This window comes from Scyliorhinus canicula, chromosome 12 (genome assembly GCF_902713615.1).
Source record: "Scyliorhinus canicula chromosome 12, sScyCan1.1, whole genome shotgun sequence".
Taxonomy (NCBI): Eukaryota; Metazoa; Chordata; class Chondrichthyes; order Carcharhiniformes; family Scyliorhinidae; genus Scyliorhinus; species Scyliorhinus canicula.
The window spans coordinates 100,548,247-100,567,984 of NC_052157.1; the positions used below are offsets into that span (position 1 = coordinate 100,548,247).

The window sequence follows — 19,738 nt, forward strand, 5'->3', positions numbered from 1 at the left end:
TCTCATCACTTAAGTGTAGATACACTGTATTGGAAGTATTCAGAGATGGTTCACTATGTTGATTCCTGGGAAGAAGGAGTTGTCTTATGAGGAAAGGTTGATTAGGTTGGACCTATACTCATTGGAATTTATAACAAGAGGTTATTTTATTGAAACATCCAAACTTCTAAGCGGGTTTGACAGGGTGGATGCTGAGAGAATGTATCCCATTGTGTTAGAATCTAGGAATTAAATTAGATTGACCATCCGGCATCATGCCGTCAATGACAAACCCAGCCCTGTCGACCCCAAGTTTTCCTTTCTATATTTGCCAAAATTGGGAGATCTGTCTCATAGACCGGTCAGGCAACAGTCTGACATAGTCATACTGATGGAATCAAACCTTGCAGATAATGTCCCAGACATCACCACCACCATCACTGGGTATGTCCTGTACCACTGACAGGACAGACCCACTGAAGCTGGCACAGCAGAGTGATATTGTACCAGAGAATGTTGTCTACATGGACTTCAGTAAAGCCTTTGACAAGGTGCCTCATGGCAGACTGGTGCAAAAGGTGAAGTCACGTGGGTAGGAGTGACCACCGCACAGTCCTTACAAGGTCCCATCTTCACATTGAGGATACTCTCCAGTATGTTACGTGGCACCACCATCATTATAAATAGGATAGATTTGTAAATAGGATTGTCAGAGAATACAGCAGGACATAGATAGGTTGGAGATTTGGGTAGAGAAATGGCAAATGGAGTTTAATCTGGACAAATGTGAGGTAATGCATTTTGGTAGGTCTAACATGGAGGGGAATATACCATAAATGGCAAAACCCTTAGGAATATAGTAAGTCAGAGAGATCTGGGCGTGCAGTTCCACAGATCTTTGAAGGTGGCAACACAAGTGGACAAGGTAGTCAAGAAAGCATACAGAATGCTTGCCTTCATTGAACGGAGCATTGAGTATAAAAACTGGCAAATCATGCTACAGTTGTATAGAACCTCGGTAAGGCCACACCTAGGGTATTGCGCACAATTCTGGTTGCCACACTGCCAGAAGGATGTGGAGACTTTGGAGAGGGTGCAGAGGAGGTTTACTAGGATGTTGTCTGGTCTGGAGGGTGTTAGCTATGTGGGCAGGCTGAATAGACTTGGACTGTTTTCATTAGAAAGACGGAGGTTGAGGGGTGACCTGAGAGAGGTCTACAAGGTTATGAGGGGCCTGTACGGATACAGAGAGGAAGAATTTAGAATATCCAATTCACCTAACAGCACGTCTTTTGGGATTTGTGGGAGGAAACCGTAGCACCCGGAGGAAACCCATGCAGACACTGAATAATTAAAAAAAATATTTGCCAAAATTGGGAGATCTGTCTCATAGACCGGTCAGGCAACAGTCTGACATAGTCATACTCATGGAATCAAACCTTGCAGATAATGTCCCAGACATCACCACCACCATCACTGGGTATGTCCTGTACCACTGACAGGACAGACCCACTGAAGCTGGCACAGCAGAGTGATATTGTACCAGAGAATGTTGTCTACATGGACTTCAGTAAAGCCTTTGACAAGGTGCCTCATGGCAGACTGGTGCAAAAGGTGAAGTCACGTGGGTAGGAGTGACCACCGCACAGTCCTTACAAGGTCCCATCTTCACATTGAGGATACTCTCCAGTATGTTACGTGGCACCACCATCATTATAAATAGGATAGATTTAGAACAGATCTGGCAACTCAAAACTGGGTATGCAGCACTTTGGGCTATCAGCAGCAACAGAATTGTACTCAAACAAAATCTGTAACCTCATAGCTAAGCAGAAGACTTTGTGGCCAGATGGATTCTATCTCAAGTTGATAAAGGAAGCCAAGGAGTGAACAACAGATTCTCTGAGGGTCACTTTCCAATTGCCATTAGATACAAGCGTTGTACCAGAGGATGTTGTCTACATGGACTTCAGTAAAGCCTTTGACAAGGTGCCTCGTGGCAGACTGGTACAAAAGGTGAAGTCACGCGGAATCAGAGATGAGTTAGAGTGGTAAGATAGATACAGAACTGGCTCGGATACAGAAGGCAAAGGGTAGCAGTAGAAGGGTCTTTTCCTGAATGGAGATTGTGACTAGTGTTGTTCCACAGGGATCTGTGCTGGGGCCTCTGTTGTTTGTAGTGTACATAAATGATTTGGAGGAAAATGTAGCTGCTCTGATTAGTAAGTTTGTGGGTGACACCAAGGTTGGTGGAGTGGCAGATAGTGTTGAGGGTTGTCAGAGAATACAGCAGGACATAGATAGGTTGGAGATTTGGGTAGAGAAATGGCAAATGGAGTTTAATCTGGACAAATGTGAGGTAATGCATTTTGGTAGGTCTAACATGGAGTGGAATATACCATAAATGGCAAAACCCTTAGGAATATAGTAAGTCAGAGAGATCTGGGCGTGCAGTTCCACAGATCTTTGAAGGTGGCAACACAAGTGGACAAGGTAGTCAAGAAAGCATACAGAATGCTTGCCTTCATTGAACGGAGCATTGAGTATAAAAACTGGCAAATCATGCTACAGTTGTATAGAACCTCGGTAAGGCCACACCTAGGGTATTGCGCACAATTCTGGTTGCCACACTGCCAGAAGGATGTGGAGACTTTGGAGAGGGTGCAGAGGAGGTTTACTAGGATGTTGTCTGGTCTGGAGGGTGTTAGCTATGTGGGCAGGCTGAATAGACTTGGACTGTTTTCATTAGAAAGACGGAGGTTGAGGGGTGACCTGAGAGAGGTCTACAAGGTTATGAGGGGCCTGTACGGATACAGAGAGGAAGAATTTAGAATATCCAATTCACCTAACAGCACGTCTTTTGGGATTTGTGGGAGGAAACCGTAGCACCCGGAGGAAACCCATGCAGACACTGAATAATTAAAAAAAACTAAGGGTCTCTCATATAAGACAGAGATGAGGTCGAATTTCTTATTTCAGAAGCTGCCTAGTCTTTCCCAAAAGCAATGGAGGCTGGGTTATTGAATATATTCAAGTTATATGAAAGAAATATACTAGCAGATGCAGGAAATCTGAAATATAAATATTAAATCTGTTTCTCTCTCTGCAGTTTCTGCCTGGCTTGCTGACTTTTTCCAGCAATTTCTGTTTTTAGTTCAAGTTATATATTTTGTGTTAGACAGGTTTTTGATGGATAAGGTTATCGGGGGGTGTTGGTGAAAGGGGGGGGGGGGGCAAACAGGAAAGTGGGGTAATGGCCACAGTTGACCATGGCCTACTCCTGCTGTTATTTTACGTGATGATTTTCAGGGCTTTGGGGAAAATGCCGGGTTTGTGAGATTAACTGACCAGCTCTTTCAAAGCTCTTTCTTGAGTAATAAGGGGTTATGGGGAGAAGGCAGAAGAATGGGGATGAGAAAATATCAGCCATGATTGAATGGCCACTTGAAGGGCCAAGTGGCCTAATTCTGCTGCTAATGTCCCGTGGTCTTATCAGCACAGGCGGGACTGTTATGTCTCTCTCCTTCTGTGCTGTGAGAATCTATGATTCTGATTTCGGAATTTCTGGCTGACCCTTAACTGTCTCCAGATCAAATTCCAGGGACTCCCTCTCTAACAGCACGATGAATGCAGCCACACCACAGGATTTCACCAGTTCAATCAGGCTACTCATCATCACTCCTCAAGTTCAATTAAGGATGGGAACAATCATTGCCAGTGACACTTACACCCTGTGAATGAATAAATAAATCAGTGATAACTTGGATTAAGGTTGTATTGTAATATAAATTAGCACTGCATAACAATGCTTCTTCACAGGACATTTCACTAAGAGTTGTTTCTCCTCACAGTAATTTTGAACCAAGTTGACAGGTTTGGACTTTTCAGTTTAGGATTTCCCAGAAACTTTTTTCTCCTTGGATAAGAATGTCCCGCCCCGATCCCGCTTATTGGCCAATAACTGCACGCACTTATGTTCTGATTTGCTAGTAGGTGCCCTCATTCCGCGGTCTGATTGGCTGGTAGTGCTGTCAGTCACAGGCGCCCACATTGTGAGTCTGCGCCGGCTGTCCCGCCTTCCTGTGGCGCTGAGTGGTCGGTAAACTTCGGGCGCCGGTCCTGAATGGTTGCAGGCCCTGTCACTCGGAGCGGCGGGAGGCGGGGCTGGCATGTGAGTGCTCCACCCCCTTGGCAGAGTGTCCGCACTGTCCGGAGTCAGACTACCGGCTCGGTCAGTTGCCTGCCCCGGACCATGCAGTTCATGGTGGCCTATGGCCGGCTGGTGGCACGGGCTTTTTTGGGAGGCAGCCTCAGGCAATCGGAAAGGCGGGAATACCGGCTCATCACCGTCAGCTTCGGCTTCGGCAAGGATCTCCGCAAGGGCAGCAAAACCGGCGCCAAGGGCAGCGGCTACGGGGACGACGCCTGCTTCGTGGCCACTCACCGGCTGGCCGATGTGCTGGGTAAGGATCAGGGATGGTCAACTCGACAGGCGATCACCCAGGAAACCCCTCACACCCCCTCACCCCCAAAAATGCCCATGACCCCCACCACATGCCCATGGCCCCCACCACATGCCCATGGCCCCCACCACATGCCCATGGCCCCCCTCATGCCCCTGGCCCCCTCATGCCCATGACCCCCCTCATGCCCCTGGCCCCCTCATGCCCCTGGCCCCCTCATGCCCCTGGCCCCCTCATGCCCCTGGCCCCCTCATGCCCCTGGCCCCCTCATGCCCCTGGCCCCCTCATGCCCCTGGCCCCCTCATGCCCATGGCCCCCCTCATGCCCATGGCCCCCCTCATGCCCATGGCCCCCCTCATGCCCATGGCCCCCCTCATGCCCATGGCCCCCCTCATGCCCATGGCCCCCCTCATGCCCATGGCCCCCCTCATGCCCATGGCCCCCCTCATGCCCATGGCCCCCCTCATGCCCATGGCCCCCCTCATGCCCATGGCCCCCCTCATGCCCATGGCCCCCCTCATGCCCATGGCCCCCCTCATGCCCATGGCCCCCCTCATGCCCATGGCCCCCTCATACCTTGGCCCCCCTCATGCCCAGGGTCCCTCACATATCTTGCCCCCCGTCATGCCCATGGCCCCCTCATGCCCATGACCCCCTCATACCCTGGCCCCCCTCATACCCTGGCCCCCCTCGTACCCTGGCCCCCCACGTACCCTGGCCCCCCACGTACCCTGGCCCCCCACGTACCCTGGCCCCCCTCGTACCCTGGCCCCCCTCGTACCCTGGCCCCCCTCGTACCCTGGCCCCCCTCGTACCCTGGCCCCCCAGGTAACCTGGCCCCCCACACGCCCGTGGCCCCCACACGCCCGTGACCCCCACACGCCCCCGCATGCCTGTGGCCCCTGCATGCCCATGGCCCCCACATACCCTGGACCCCTCATGCCCCCATATGCCCCCATGTACCCTGCCCCCCCTCATGCCCCCACATACCTTGCCTCATGCCCCCACATACTCAGCCCCCCTCATGCCTCCACATATTCTGGGCCCTTCATGCCCCTGAACCCTGATGCCCCCATATGCTTCTGGCTCCCTTGTGTCCCCAGCCTCCTCGTGCCCCTCCCCAAGCCTCCTTGTGCTCCTGGCCCTCTTGTGCCCTCTGGCCCCCTTGTGCACCTTCATGCCCCCCAGCCTCTCGTGCTGGCCCCCCACGATCCTTGTTCTCCCGGCCACCTGACCCCCTCGTGCCAATTGCCACCTTCCTCTTCGCGCCCTTTCCCCTTGGGGTGGTTGCCCCCGCCCCACAGTGAATTGCCAGGCCCCGACATGGCCCACTCTCACCCTGGTTCTGCTGTGATCATCTCTCCTTTCATCTTCATGACTTGGTAGGCTTGTAATTCTCCGGCAACTTGGGTAACCCAGTGCGCGTTCCTGTTGCAGTTGTCTGGTCAATTGAACTGTCTGCATAGTTTATGGTTTATTCTAATGATTAGGTGAGTGAAGGTGAGTACATTGTGATATTCTGTTGTATTAAAAAAATTGTTGAGCAGACTTTATTTGAAATATCCAGAAACTGCTTTCCTACACTTCGTTGAAAGATAATTATTGGCCAGGAGGCCGGGCAGAATCGGATTCTTAGTTGAAATTATGTCAAGTCATCTTTTACATTCCACCTGATAAACAGAAAGCCCATATGCCTTAATGTCTGATCTGGAAGACAGCAACTTTTAACAGGACAGCACTCCCACAGTACTGCGCTGCAGTGGCAGCCAGGATTCTGCTTCAGAGACGAAGGTGTTACCAATGGAACCAAGGGTGGAAGAATAACATGACAGTAACAGAATAACAATAACAGGGCGGCACGGTAGCACAGTGGTTAGCACTGTTGCTTCACAGGTCCCGGGTTTGATTCCCGGCTTGGGTGACTGTGTGGAGTTTGCACTTTCTCCACGTGTCTTTCCTTCAGATGCTCCGGTTTCCTCCCATAGTCCAAAGATGTGCAGGTTAGGTGGAATGGCCAAACTAAATTGCGCTTAGACGCCAAAGAGGTTAGGTTAATGGGTTACGAGGGATATGATGGAGGTATAGGCTTAAATAATGTGCTCTTTCCAAGGCTGGTGCAAACTCCTTGGGCCAAATGGCCTCCTTCTGCACTGTAAATTCTCTGATCAATGACATACTGCTGTAGTCTTGACCTGCTATGAATTTCAATATAATTCAATACAATGTAAAATTTGTCGAGTACTCCTGGTGTAGGTTGAGCATGAGAAACATGAGCATGTATTGGGAAACACAGCAGAGTTTGCAGAGCAGCTGTGTCTGGCTCATGTTCCAGTTTTGCAGTGATGCATTGCAACTCTCCTGTGAGATTCCATTTCCAGAGGAATTCAAACCAACTCTAGCCACATTACTTCTGCTGTGACCTATCCCAAGGACCAGCACGTTTCCACATTCAGTGGACCCATTCTTTTATCTTGACACATGAAACTGACTGCCCATTTTCAGAAATGTATTCACAGCGAAGGATATTGGTGCTGAAAATCTGTCCTGTTTCAGGCACTGAGTGTTGGCATCTATCACTTCAGGTTTGGGAAGACTAAGGATCTCTTAATTGGAGCAAGGATTAAAGAAGATCTGATAAAGTGCTTAAAAAAAATTATGAATTTTGGTAAAAGTTAAATTTAGATAAATTTGTATCAATAATTAAGGTCAAAAGTTCAAGTTTTTGTTCCTCGTCCATCCTTTGAGGCAAAGATGGCCATGTTCATCATAGAAACATGGACAATAGGAGCAGGAGGTGGCCAATTGGTCCGTCGAACCTGCTCCGCCATTCCTTATGATCGTGGTTGAGCATTCAACTCAATGCCTAATCCCGCTTACCCCCCCCCCCCCATATCCTTTGATCCCCTTTGCTGTAAGTGCTATATCTAACTGCTTCTTGAAAACATGCAATGTTTTGGCCTCAATTACTTCCTGCGCTAGCAAATTCAACAGGCCGACCACTCTCTGGGTGAAGAAATTTCTCCTCACCTCTGTCCTAAATGGTCTGCCCCATATCCTCAGACTGTGAGCTGTGGTTCTGGACGCACCCACCATTGGGAACATCATCTGGGTAATTTGGTGGGGTTTCGGTGGGTACACAGGTGACTGCTAAGGCTGCTCTGTGCCCGGAAGGTTTTGCTGCAAATAAGCCAGGATAGTACAGACAATGAGATTTGTACAAGTTGCTGGATCAGGATTTCCTCTGCTTGCATTTTCTCTCTGCTTCTATTATGCGTTTGCTTTTGAAGGAGGCCTTACCATTGCCTGGTTGTGTCAGCTTTCCCCCGGATCAAAGACTATATTGAAAACTTCAGTGTCTTCTTGGAGTGTTTTGTAAAGTGAGTGTCAGGCATTCTGGCTACCTGACCGTCCCAACTCCGTTATGATTGTCTCAATATGGTGTGGATGCTTTGTTGCCAGCTTGGGTGAGCACCTCTGCATCTGGTATGTTGTCCTGTCATCTGATCTTCAGAAACTTGCAAATATAAAAGTTAAGTGAAAGTGGTTGAGTTTCTTGACATGACACTGGTATGCAGTCCATTTCTCACGAGTAGAGCAGAGTGGACAGGACTATTACTCTACAGAGTTTGGTAGGCAGACTTTCTCCTCTTTGTTCCCAGCCTAATGTTCAAAGTCTGCTAAAGGCTGCATTTGGTTGGCAGTTCTTACATATGCCCCATCAACACAAAATAAGTCCGCTTATTCACTGTGACAAGTCTGATCATGGACTGAAACTGTGAGTTCGGGATAGGACTTACCTGGAGCAGGCATGTACGTTACTTAAGTTTTTTAAAATAAATTTAGAGTACCCAATTATTTTTCCCAATTAAGGGGCAATTAGCATGGCCAATCCACCTATCCTGCACATCTTTGGGTTGTGGGAGTGAAACCCATGCAGACACGGGGAGAATGTGCAAACTCCTCACGGACAGTAACCCAGAGCCGGGATTCGAACCCGAGTCCTCAGCGCCGTAGGCAGCAATGCTAACCACTGCGCCACTGTGCTTAAGTTACGTTACTTAAGTTGAAGGTAATCAGCAAAAGAAAGACCAAGTTAGAATTTATTTTTCAATGGGCTATTCGGGTGTCTAATGTCAAACCTAATGTATGTCTTCATTTGAAAATGATTTGCTCAGGTTTGCTGACTTTGCCTTTCAAATGGTTGGTTTTATTTGTTAGTGGGATGTGAGCATTGCTGGCTAGGCCAGCATTTATTGCTTATCCCTAATTGTCTTTAAGAAGGTGATGGTGATCTACCACCTTGAATCACTGCAATCCATGTGGTTTAGATACATTCACGGTGCTGTTAGGAAGGAAGGTTTGCATTTTTGACCCAGTGACAGTGAAAGCACAATGATGTACAGGTTGAACATTCCTTATACGAAATCCCAAAAATTCCAAAATTTGCACTTTTTGTTGAGCGCACAGCACATGTGCATGCACAGTTCCCAACGCACACTGCATATGCACAGTTCCCAATGTTCCGTACATGGGTAGTTCCCAAAGTGCAACACACATGCGCAGTTTCCAATGTGCGCTGCAGCTGCGCAGTATATTCCGAAATATGAAAAATTCTGAAATCCGATGCACAGTTGCACCCAAGTATTTTGGGTAAGGGAATTTCAACTTGTAGTCTGAAGGCTTGGAGAGGAACGTGCAGGTGGTGATGTTCCCATGTGCCTGGTGCCCTTGTCCTAGATAGCAGAGGTCACTTGTTTTGGAAGGTGCTGCTGAAGGGGCTTCGGTGAGTTCTTGCAGTGCATCTTGTAGATGGTGTGCACTGTTAGTCGGTGGTGGAGGAAGTGAATATTTAAGGTGGTGGCTGGGCTGCCAATCAAGCGGGCTGCTTTGTCCTGGATGGTGTTGAGCTTTGCGAGTGTTGTTGGTGCTGCATTCATCCAGGCAAGTGGAGAGTATTGCATCTCACACCTGTCTTATAGATGGTGGACAGGCTTTGGGGAGTCTGGAGGTGGTGAAATACTTGCCATAAACCCCCAGGCTCTCAACTGCTTTTGCATGAATATGGCTAGTCCACAGGAACATAAGTACAACACTGGTATTTATTCGACAAAATGGAAAATTGCCAAACCATTGTACCCGTCCATAAACAGCAACTTTAAAAAAATATAAATTTAGAGTACCCAGTTATTTTTTTTTCCAATTAAGGGACAATTTAGCGTGGCCAATCCACCTAACCTACTCATCTTTGGGTTGTGGAGGTGAAACCCACACAGACACGGTGAGAATGTGCCAACTCCACACAGACAATGACCCAGAGCCGGATCGAACCTGGACCCTCAGTGACGTAGATGCTAGCCACTGTGCCATTTCTGATCATTGGTAACCCCCAGGATCTTGATGGTGTAAGATTCAGCAAATGCCATCCTGATCAATATCAAGGGCTAGATTCTACCTTTTTGGAGGTGGTCATTGCCTGGCACTAGAGTGGCACAAATGTTATTTGTCTCCTCTCAGCTGACGCCTGAATGTTGTCCCAAGTTTTGCTGCATTAGGGCAGGGACTGTTTCAGCATGTGAGGGGTCCTGAATGGCACTGAGCATTGAGCAACCAAGTGCAAAATCCCCATTTATGACCTTATGATGGAGGGAAGGTCATTAATGAAGCAGCTAAAGATGGTTGACAATGCCCCCAATGAACCGTGTGACCATGCCCTGGGGTGAAATGATTGGCCTGCAACAACCACAGTCAACTTGTTGTGTGCTAGGTATGATTCCGTCAACTCGTTGAGTGTTTTCCCTCTGATTCCTCTTGACTTCAATTTTGCTCGAGCTCCTTGATGCCATACTTGGTCAAATATTGCCTTGATGTCAAGGGCAGTCACTTTTAGCTCAGCTCTGGGATTAAGCTCTTTTAACCATGTTTGTACCAAATTGTTAATGAGGTCAGAAGCTGAGTGACCCTTGCAGAGCATAAACGTATGCTCGATACGCAAGTGCTGCTTGGTAGCACTATCGACTACAGAGTTAGATTTTAGGGTAGCAATGGCGCAGTGATTAGCACTGCAACCTACGTCGCTGAGGACCTAGGTTCGATCCCGGCTCCGGGTCACTGTCTGTGTGGAGTTTGCACATTCACCCCGTGTCTGTGTGGGTTTCACCTCCACAACCCAAAGATGAGTAGGTTAGGTGGATTGGCCACGCTAAATTGCCCCTTAATTGGAAAAAAAAAAATTGGTTACTCTAAATTTATATTAAAAAAAACAGTTGGATTTTTCCTGCTGTTTGTGGACGGGTACAATGGTTTGGCAATTTTCCATTTTGTTGAATAAATACCAGTGTTGTAGCTGTATTGGAACAACTTGGCTAGACGTGCGGCTAGTTCTGGCGCACAAGCCCTCAGTGCCATGGCCAGAATATTGTCAGGTTCCATTGCCTTGTAGGATCCAGTACCTGTTTCTTGATGTTGCTTGGAGTGAACTGAATTGGCCGAAGACTGGCATCTGCATGTTGAGGACCTCGGGAGAAGGGGAAAAGGTGGAGATGGATCACCCACTCTGCACTTGTGACCGAAGAGCAGTGCAAAAGCTTCAGCCTGGTCACATGAAGGAAAGTAATCTTAAAATGAGGACAGAACTTTATCACTGCAAGGACTAAGTGCTGGTCATTCCTCCCAGTACTGTCATGGATATATACAGCAGCTGGTAGATTAGTGAGACAAGATCAATGAAATGAAAATGAAAATCGCTTTATTGTCATGAGTAGGCTTCAATGAAGTTACTGTGAAAAGCCCTTAGTCGCCACGTTCCGGCGCCTGTCCGGGGAGGCTGGTACAGGAATCGAACCGTGCTGCTTGGTCTGCTTTAAAAGCCAGCGATTTAGCCCAGTGAGCTAAACCAGCCCCAGATCAAGTAGTTGTTCTCTCTTGTTGAGGACTCCTAGGTCCACTGATTTTTTTAACCAGTGTGCTGCTACTTTGGATGGGTCTGTCCTGTTCTCGAGACTGACATATCCAAGGATAGCGCTGGAGCAGTTTGGGACCCGTCTCTCGTGTATTTTGCACTGAGTGCTGAGCTTGTGGCATTTGAGTGCTACAGTGAGAGTTTGGTGACTGAGGGAGTATAAGGGTTCATTTATATCTAAAGTCTAGTATTTCTTTTATTTAGTTAATTAACTTAAAAGTTGCTGTTTGGTCTATAAGAAGGTGAATTTTGAATCAGCTTTAAACAAGGTTCTACTTGGACTTACTTGCAGCTGGAGCTTGTTAATTAGTTAATTGCATTAGGCCAGTTTTCAGAAGCTAGAGTCACAGTATAAATAGGAGTTAGTTACAGTGCAGACTTTGTTTGCACTGAGTGCTGAGCTTGTGGCATTTGAGTGCTACAGTGAGAGTTTGGTGACTGAGGGAGTGCTGAGCTTGTGGCATTTGAGTGCTACAGTGAGAGTTTGGTGACTGAGGGAGTTAGGTGAGGAGGGAGTAAGGTGTTACTTACATTTCATTTCCTATATTTATCAAAGAGCGTGAAGGGAGCCAGGAGTTTAGAGTACAGCTGACTGGAAGTAGAGTCGGAGGGCGGAGGTCCAGTTGGTCCACGGGGCAGCTAATTTTGTAAAGTAAGAGGGGATGGAGGCTAGGGCAGTTGCATGCTCCTCCTGTAGGATGTGGGTGGTGAGGGATACCACTGGTGTCCCCGCTGACTATACCTGCGGGAAGTGCACCCAACTCCAGCTCCTCAGAGACCGTGTTAAGGTACTGGAGCTGGATGAACTTCGGATCATCCGGGAGGCAGAGGGGGTTATAGAGAAGAGTTACAGGGAGGTAGCCACACCAAAGGTACTGGACAAGAGTAGCTAGGTTACAGTCAGGGGAAAGAAAACTAACAGGCAGACAGTGCAGGGATCCTTCGTGGCCGTTCCCCTTCAAAACAAGTATACCATTTTGGATGCTGTTGGGTATATGCCAGGCTATATGCCAGGCTGGATAGGTACTGTAGATTTCCTTCCCTAAAGGTCATAAGTGAACCATTTGGGTTTGCACAACCATCTGTGGTTTCATGATCACCATTACTAAGACTGACTTATTCCAGATTTAATTAAGTTCCAATGGTCATGGTGAAATTTGAATTTGCATCACTGGAGCACTAGTTGAGGCTTCTGGATTACTAATCCTGTAATACTAATACTACCATGATACCATTTCCTCTATTGATCTGGGGGGATGGTGGTGCATCAGGACTGAACACTGTTGATCAGCCACATCATAGCCTGAGCGAACTCCAGTCTATAGATTAGATCTTGAACCTACAGCCTTCTGACGTGGACGAGAGTGCTACCACTGGACCAAGGCTGATACTTGATAAATTCCAAAGTAGGGCTTTAGTTATTGAGTTAATCTTAGAGTATCCAGTGGTGAGATGATGGCATACGATGTGTGATTGAATGAGTTGCAAAGTGCAAATATTTTGTGATCACTATTATGTTTATATTAAGTGTCGGTTGTTATATCAGTGCTTTCCTGGCTGGCCTTCTGTCTTCCACCTTTCATTGACTTGAGCACATTGTAACCTGACCGACCATCGGATGTGGGAGCAGAAGTAGGCCATTCAGCGTATCGAATCTCCTCCACTGTTCGATGAGATCATGGCTGGTCTGATATAATCGTCAACTTCACTTTTTCATCTTATCCCCATAACCCTTGATTCCCTCACTGATTAAGAATCTGTCTATCTCAGCCTTGAACATACTTAGTGACCCAGCCTCTATATCTCTCTATGGTAAAGATTTCTACAGATTCACTACCCTCACAAAATTCCCCCTCATCTCTCTCTTAACTGGGTGACCCCTTAGTCTTTGAATATGCTCTCTGGTTCTAGAGTCTTCTAAATGTGGAAATATCCTCTCGGCATCGACCTTGTCAAGCGTCCTGCGAATCTTGTTCGAGTACAGGATCAGGGATGTGTTGCTGCAATTATACAGGGCTTTGGTGAGCCCTCGCATGGAATATTGTGTGCAGTTTTGGTCTCCTTATCTGAGGAAGGGAGTGCAGCGAAGGTTTACCAGACTGATTCCTGGGATGGCAGGACTGATGTACGAGGAGAGATTGAATCGATTAGGATTGTATTGACTGGAGTTGAGAAGAATAAGGGGGGATCTCATAGAAAGCTATAAAATTCTAACAGGGCTGGACAGGGTAGATGCAGGATGTTTGCGATGGTGGGTGTGTTCGGAACCAGGGGGCACAGTCTGAGGATACGGGGTAGACCATTTAGGACAGAGATGAGGAGACATTTCTTCACCGAGAGAGTAGTGAGCCTGTGGAATTTGTTACCACAGAAAATAGTTGAGTCCTAAACATTGTATGGTTTCAAGAATCAGTTAGATTTAGGGGGAAGGGAATCAAAGGATATGGGGGAAAGCGGGATTAGGCCATTGAATTGGATGATCAGCCATAATCATAATAAATGGTGGAGCGGGCTTGAAGGCCCGAATGGCCACCTCCTGCTCCTATTTTTTCCATGTTTCTACAATGTCGCAATAAGGTCGCCTCTCATTCTTCTAAGCTCCAATGAGTGCAGGCCCAACGTACTTAACTTTAAAAAAAATTAATTTACAGGGTGTGGGTATCGCTGGTTAGGCCAGCATTTATTGCCCATCCCAAGTTGCCCTTCAGAAGGTGGCAGTGAACAGCATTCTTGAACAGCTGCAGTCCCTGAGGTATAGGTGTGCCCACAATACTGTTCGGAAGGGAGTTCCAGGATTTTGCCCCAGTGACAGTGAAGCAACAGCGATATATTTCTAAGTCAGGATGGTTCATGACATCGAGAGGAACCTCCAGGTGGTGGGGTTCCTTGTCCTATTAGGTGGTTGTAGTCTTGGGTTTGGAAGGTGCTGTCTAAGGAACCTTGGCGAGTTACTGCATTGCATCTTGTAGATGGTACACATGGCTGCCACTATTCATTGATGGTGGAGGGTTTGAATGTTTGTGGAAGGGGGAGCAATCAAGTGGGCTGCTTTGTCCTGGATGGTGTTGAGCTTTTTGAGTGTTGTTGGAGCTGCACGCATCCATGCAAGTGGAGAGTATTCCATTACAATCTTGACTTGTGCCTTGTAGATGGTGGACAGCTTTGGGACATGAGGAGGTGAGTTACTTGCCATAAGATTCTTAGCCTTTGACCTGGTAGCCACAGTATAAATATGGCTGGTCCAGTTCAGTTTCTGATCAATGGTAACCCCCAGGATGTTGATTCTGGGGGATTCAATGATGGTAATGCCATTGAATGTCAATGGGTGGTGGTTAGATCCTTGTAGGAGATGGTCATTGCTTGCCATTTGTGTGGTGTGAATGTAATTTCCTACTTGTCAGCCCAAATCTGCCCAGGTGTTGCTACATTTGGACATAGTCTGCTTCATTATCTGAGGAGTCGTGAAGTCACCTGCGAACATCCCCACTTCTGACTTTATGATGGAAGGGAGGTCATTTTTTTTCTTTTTTTGAAAAAATGTATTTTACTACAAACATGCATCAAAAGAGGTTGCAACAAATAAACACTGCGGGAAACATACTTCCCAACAATCAACTATGCAGTCTGTACAGATTTCTCCCCTTTTTCACCCTCCCTCCCCCTTTCCCCATCCCCTTGCGATGAACAGCCCCCCAAACATGGTTACAGACATCCCCACCTTTTCTCAAACCCCCCTGATGAGCCCCTTAACTCATACTTTATCTTCCCTAACAGCAGGAAGTTGTATAGGTTGCCCAACCAAGCCGCTACACACGGTGGCAATATCGACCGTCACTCCAGCAAAATTTGTCGCTGTGCAATCAGAGAGGTGAAGGCCATGACATCAGTCTTCCTTCTCTCCGTGAACTCTGGCTTCTCTGAAACCCCAAATATCGCCACCAGCGGGTCCGGGTCCACCTCCTCCTCCACTACTGTGGATAAGACCGTGAACACCCCTGCCCAGAATATTCACAATTTTTGCTTGTGATTTGCTGGCCCCCGCCCACACCTCGCACACTCATCTGCTACCCCATGAAAGACCCCACTCATTCTAGCCTGAGTCATATGCACCCTGTGCACCACCTTAAACTGTATCAGGCTCATCCTTGCACAAGAGGAGGTCCCGTTTACCCTACGCAGTCCCCTGTTGATCTCATCTCCCAACTCTGCTTCTCATTTCTCCTTGACCTTCACCACCCGCTCGCCTCCCTGCTCCCCAAACCACTTGTATATATCCCCATTTCTTCCCTCCTCTTCCACATCCCTAAACAGCAGTTGCTCCAGCAGGGTGTGTCGCACAGCGGCGTTAGCACCGACATGCCTTCCATCCTAAAATACCTCCTCAACTGATTCCATATCGTCACCATGGACTGCACCACCCGGCTCCCTGAATGTCTACTCGGAGCCATTAGCAACGCTGCCGTCACCATAGCCCTCAAACTAGACCGCTTTCAAGATTCTTCTTCCATCATAACCACTCTACTCCTTCTCCTTCCCACCACCGCCGCACCTTGTCCACATTCGCTGTCCAATAGTAATGAAGCAAGTTCAGCAGTGCAGAAGGGATGTCATTGATGAAGCAGCTAAAGGTGGTTGGGCTAGGACACTACCCTGAGGAACTCTGCAGTGATATCCTGGAACTAAGATGATTAACTTCATAGGAAAATCTGTCCATACCTAGGCTGAACCTGGTGAACATTCTCTGGACTGCCACCAATGCCCTTAGTGTTGGGTAGGGTTACTGGGTTATGGGGATAGGATGGAGGTGTTGACCTTGGGTAGGGTGCTCTTTCCAAGAGCCGGTACAGACTTGATGGGCCGAATGGCCTCCTTCTGCACTATAAATTCTATGATTCTATATCATTCTTTAGATAAGGGGACCAAAACTGTTCACAGTATTCCAGATGTGGTCTGATTATCGCCTTGTATTATATTAGCAGGACTTTCTTATTTTTATACTCCATTCTCTTTGAAGTAAAGGTCAATACAGTATTCTGTTTGCCTTCCTAATTAGCTGCTGAATTGCATGCTAGCTTTTTCTGATTTATGCAGGAGGAACCCCAAATCCCTCTGTGCTGCAGCTTTCTGCAGTCTTTCTCCATTTAAATAATATTCAGCTCCTAACCCTAACCCCCCCCCCCCCCCCCCCCCCCCCCCCCAGCACTGCAAGTTCCTAACTTGAGCTAACTTCTCTTCACCACCACTGGCTACCAGTCTGGTAACATTTCAGTTTTAGAAATGTTATTCTTTTTATAAAGGCCTTGTCCTTTCCCATCTCTTTAACTTCCTTCGGCCCTATAACCTTTTAACATCTCTCTGCTTACCCCAGTTTTAGTCAGTCCACCATTGGCAATTTATCCTTGAGATGCCTTTGTCCTAGCTTCTGAAGTTCCTTCCCTAAAGGGAAGTCAGAGAAAATGGGTGAGGTACTAAATGAATACTTTACATCAGTATTCACCAAAGAGAAGGAATTGGTGGATGTTGAGTCTGGCGAAGGGTGTATAGATAGCCTAGGTCACATTCAGATCCAAAAAGACGAGGTGTTGGGCGTCGTGAAAAATATTAAGGTGGATAAGTCCCCAGGGCCGGTTGGGATCTACCCCAAAATACTGAAGGAGGCAAGAGAGGAAATTGCTGAGGCCTTGACAAAAATCTTTGGATCCTCACTGTCTTCAGATGATGTTCCAGAGGACTGGAGAATAGCCAATGTTGTTTCTTTGTTTAAGAAGGGTAGCAAAAATAATCCAGGGAACTGCAGGCGGTGAGCCGTACGTCAGTGGTAGGGACATTACTGGAGAGAATTCTTCGAGACAGGAACAACTCCCATTTGGAAGCAAGTGGGCGTATTTACGAGAGGCAGCACGGTTTTGTGAAGGGGAGGTCGTGTCTCACTAACTTGATAGAGTTTTTCGAAGAGGTCACAAAAATGATTGATGCAGGTAGGGCAATGGATGTTGTCTATATGGACTTCAGTAAGGCCTTTGACAAAGTCCTTCACCTTTTGTACCAGTACAAAAGGTGAAGTCACACAGGATCAGAGGTGAGCTGGCAAGATGGATACAGAACTAGCTAGGCCATAGAAGGCAGAGAGTAGCAATGGAATGCTTTTCTGATTGGAGAGCCGTGACAAGTGGTGTTCTGCACAGATCAGTGCTGGGACCTTTGCTGTTCGTAGTTTATATAAATGATTTGGAGGAAAATGCAACTGGTCTGATTAGTAAGTTTGCGGACGACACAAAGGTTGATGGAATTGCGGATAGTGATGAGGACTGTCAGAGCATACAGCAGGATTTAGATCGTTTGGAGACTTGGGCGGAGAGCTGGCAGGTGGAGTTTAATCCGAACAAATGTGAGGTGATGCATTTTGGAAGGTGGGGAATATACAGTGAATGGTAGAACCCTCAAGAGTATTGACAGTCGGAGAGATCCAAGTGTACAGGTCCATAGGGGCATCACAGGTGGAGAAGGTAGTCAAGAAGGCATACGGCACACGTGCCTTCATAAAAATTGGCAAGTCGTGTTGCAGCTGTATAGAACCTTCGTTCGGCCACACTTGGAGTATAGTGTTCAGTTCTGGTTGCCACACTACCAGAAGGATGTGGAGGCTTTAGAGAGTGTGCAGAAGAGATTTACCAGGATGTTGCCTAGTATGGAGGGCATTAGCTATGAGGAGAGGTTGAATAAACTCGGTTTGTTCTCACTGGAATGACGGAGGTTGAGGGGCGACCTGATAGAGGTCTACAAAATTATGAGGGGCATAGACAGAGTGGATAGTCAGAGACTTTTTCCCAGGGTAGAGGGGTCAATTAATAGGGGGCATAGGTTTAAGGTGCGAGGGGCAAAGTTTAGAGGAGATGCACAAGGCAAGTTTTTTACACAGAGGGTGGTGGGTGCCTGGAACTCGAATGGTTGGCGCAGGCTTGGAGGGCCGAAGGGCCTGTTCCTGTGCTGTACTTTTCTTTGTTCTTTGTTTGTTTTAAACTGTCTTATAACTTGGCTCTTTATTACTTGTTCTAACATTTTCTTACATGGCTTGGCTTCAAATTTTGTGCATTGGAACATTTTATTGTGTTAAAGATACTATGTAAATGTAATTTGCTGTTGAGAAGTATTAAATCAACTTCATTCTGATCCCCTTTTTCCCTCCAGAGGTATTCAGATCCTATCTGCTGTTGTTGGGTCGAAAAGCCTGTGACCACAACTTGATCCATTGCAGGACTCTGCCACAGCAGGTGGTAGTTCCTGCGTGTTTTAGCAAGAATGAAGGTGCTGATAGTTGAGAAGTGAGTCAGCACATCTTCATCTGTTTCCAGGGCAACTGGTTTGTGGCAACTGAGCCACATGTGATTCACTGACAGTTTTTGACTCTTTCCTCCTGGCCTTTCCGGATTCCTGCAAATTGGGTGCAGCCCATCGACCCTCAAGAAATTATTACAAAGTACAGAAGTTTGGACTTGTTGCAGTTGCTGGAAAGGTGTCTGCAGTTACTTTGCTCTCCAAAAGTAATGGTTGCCCAAAGTTGAATGCTTTAAAGATCAATGTTTTAGGCCAAGTAGTGAAACATTCCTGCTCCTTACACATTACCTACAGCACCTGGGTCTGAGAGAGAGAACTTTGCAACTTTCTTCAGAAGCAGACGAGCATTTCTGAAACAACATAAAATGCATGTTTAATCTATTGTAAAAAAAAAACCTCAAAAATATTTGTAAAAATTTAACATTTGTTTCTAACCGGGAACATAGAACAGTACAGCACAGAACAGGCCCTTCGGCCCTCGATGTTGTGCCGAGCAATGATCACCCTACTTAAACCCACGTAACCCGTATACCCGTAACCCAACAATCCCCCCATTAACCTTACACTACGGGCAATTTAGCATGGCCAATCCACCTAACCCGCACATCTTTGGACTGTGGGAGGAAACCGGAGCACCCGGAGGAAACCCACGCACACACCGGGAGGACGTGCAGACTCCACACAGACAGTGACCCAGCCGGGAATCAAACCTGGGACCCTGGAGCTGTGAAGCATTGATGCTAACCACCATGCTACCGTGAGGCCCAAAGGGACAGTTGCATTATTGCCTTTTAAAAGAAAATTAATCATGCCTGTGTAACTATGAAACAAATTGCTTTACATAGTAAAAATACACATTCAAAGAACAAAAAAAAGTATAGCACAGGTACAGGCCCTTTGGCAGTGTCTGCCTGTCTAACCGAAAACCTTCTACAGCTCTGGGGTCCGTATCCCTCTGTTCCCATCCTATTCATGTATTTGTCAAGATGCCCCTTAAACGTCA

The 19,738-nt window shown here is 47.2% G+C and overlaps 1 protein-coding gene across 1 annotated transcript in view; it reads left to right on the plus strand.

Annotated features, from left to right (window-relative positions):
• The first annotated feature begins 4,112 nt into the window (after positions 1–4,112).
• Positions 4,113–19,738, plus strand: part of LOC119974570 (protein phosphatase PTC7 homolog) — a 187,520-nt gene continuing 171,894 nt past the window's right edge. The window contains exon 1 of the mRNA XM_038813585.1: positions 4,113–4,442. Coding sequence (XP_038669513.1) covers positions 4,232–4,442 — 211 coding nt within the window. The 5' untranslated portion in view covers positions 4,113–4,231. The remainder of the gene's footprint in view (positions 4,443–19,738) is intronic.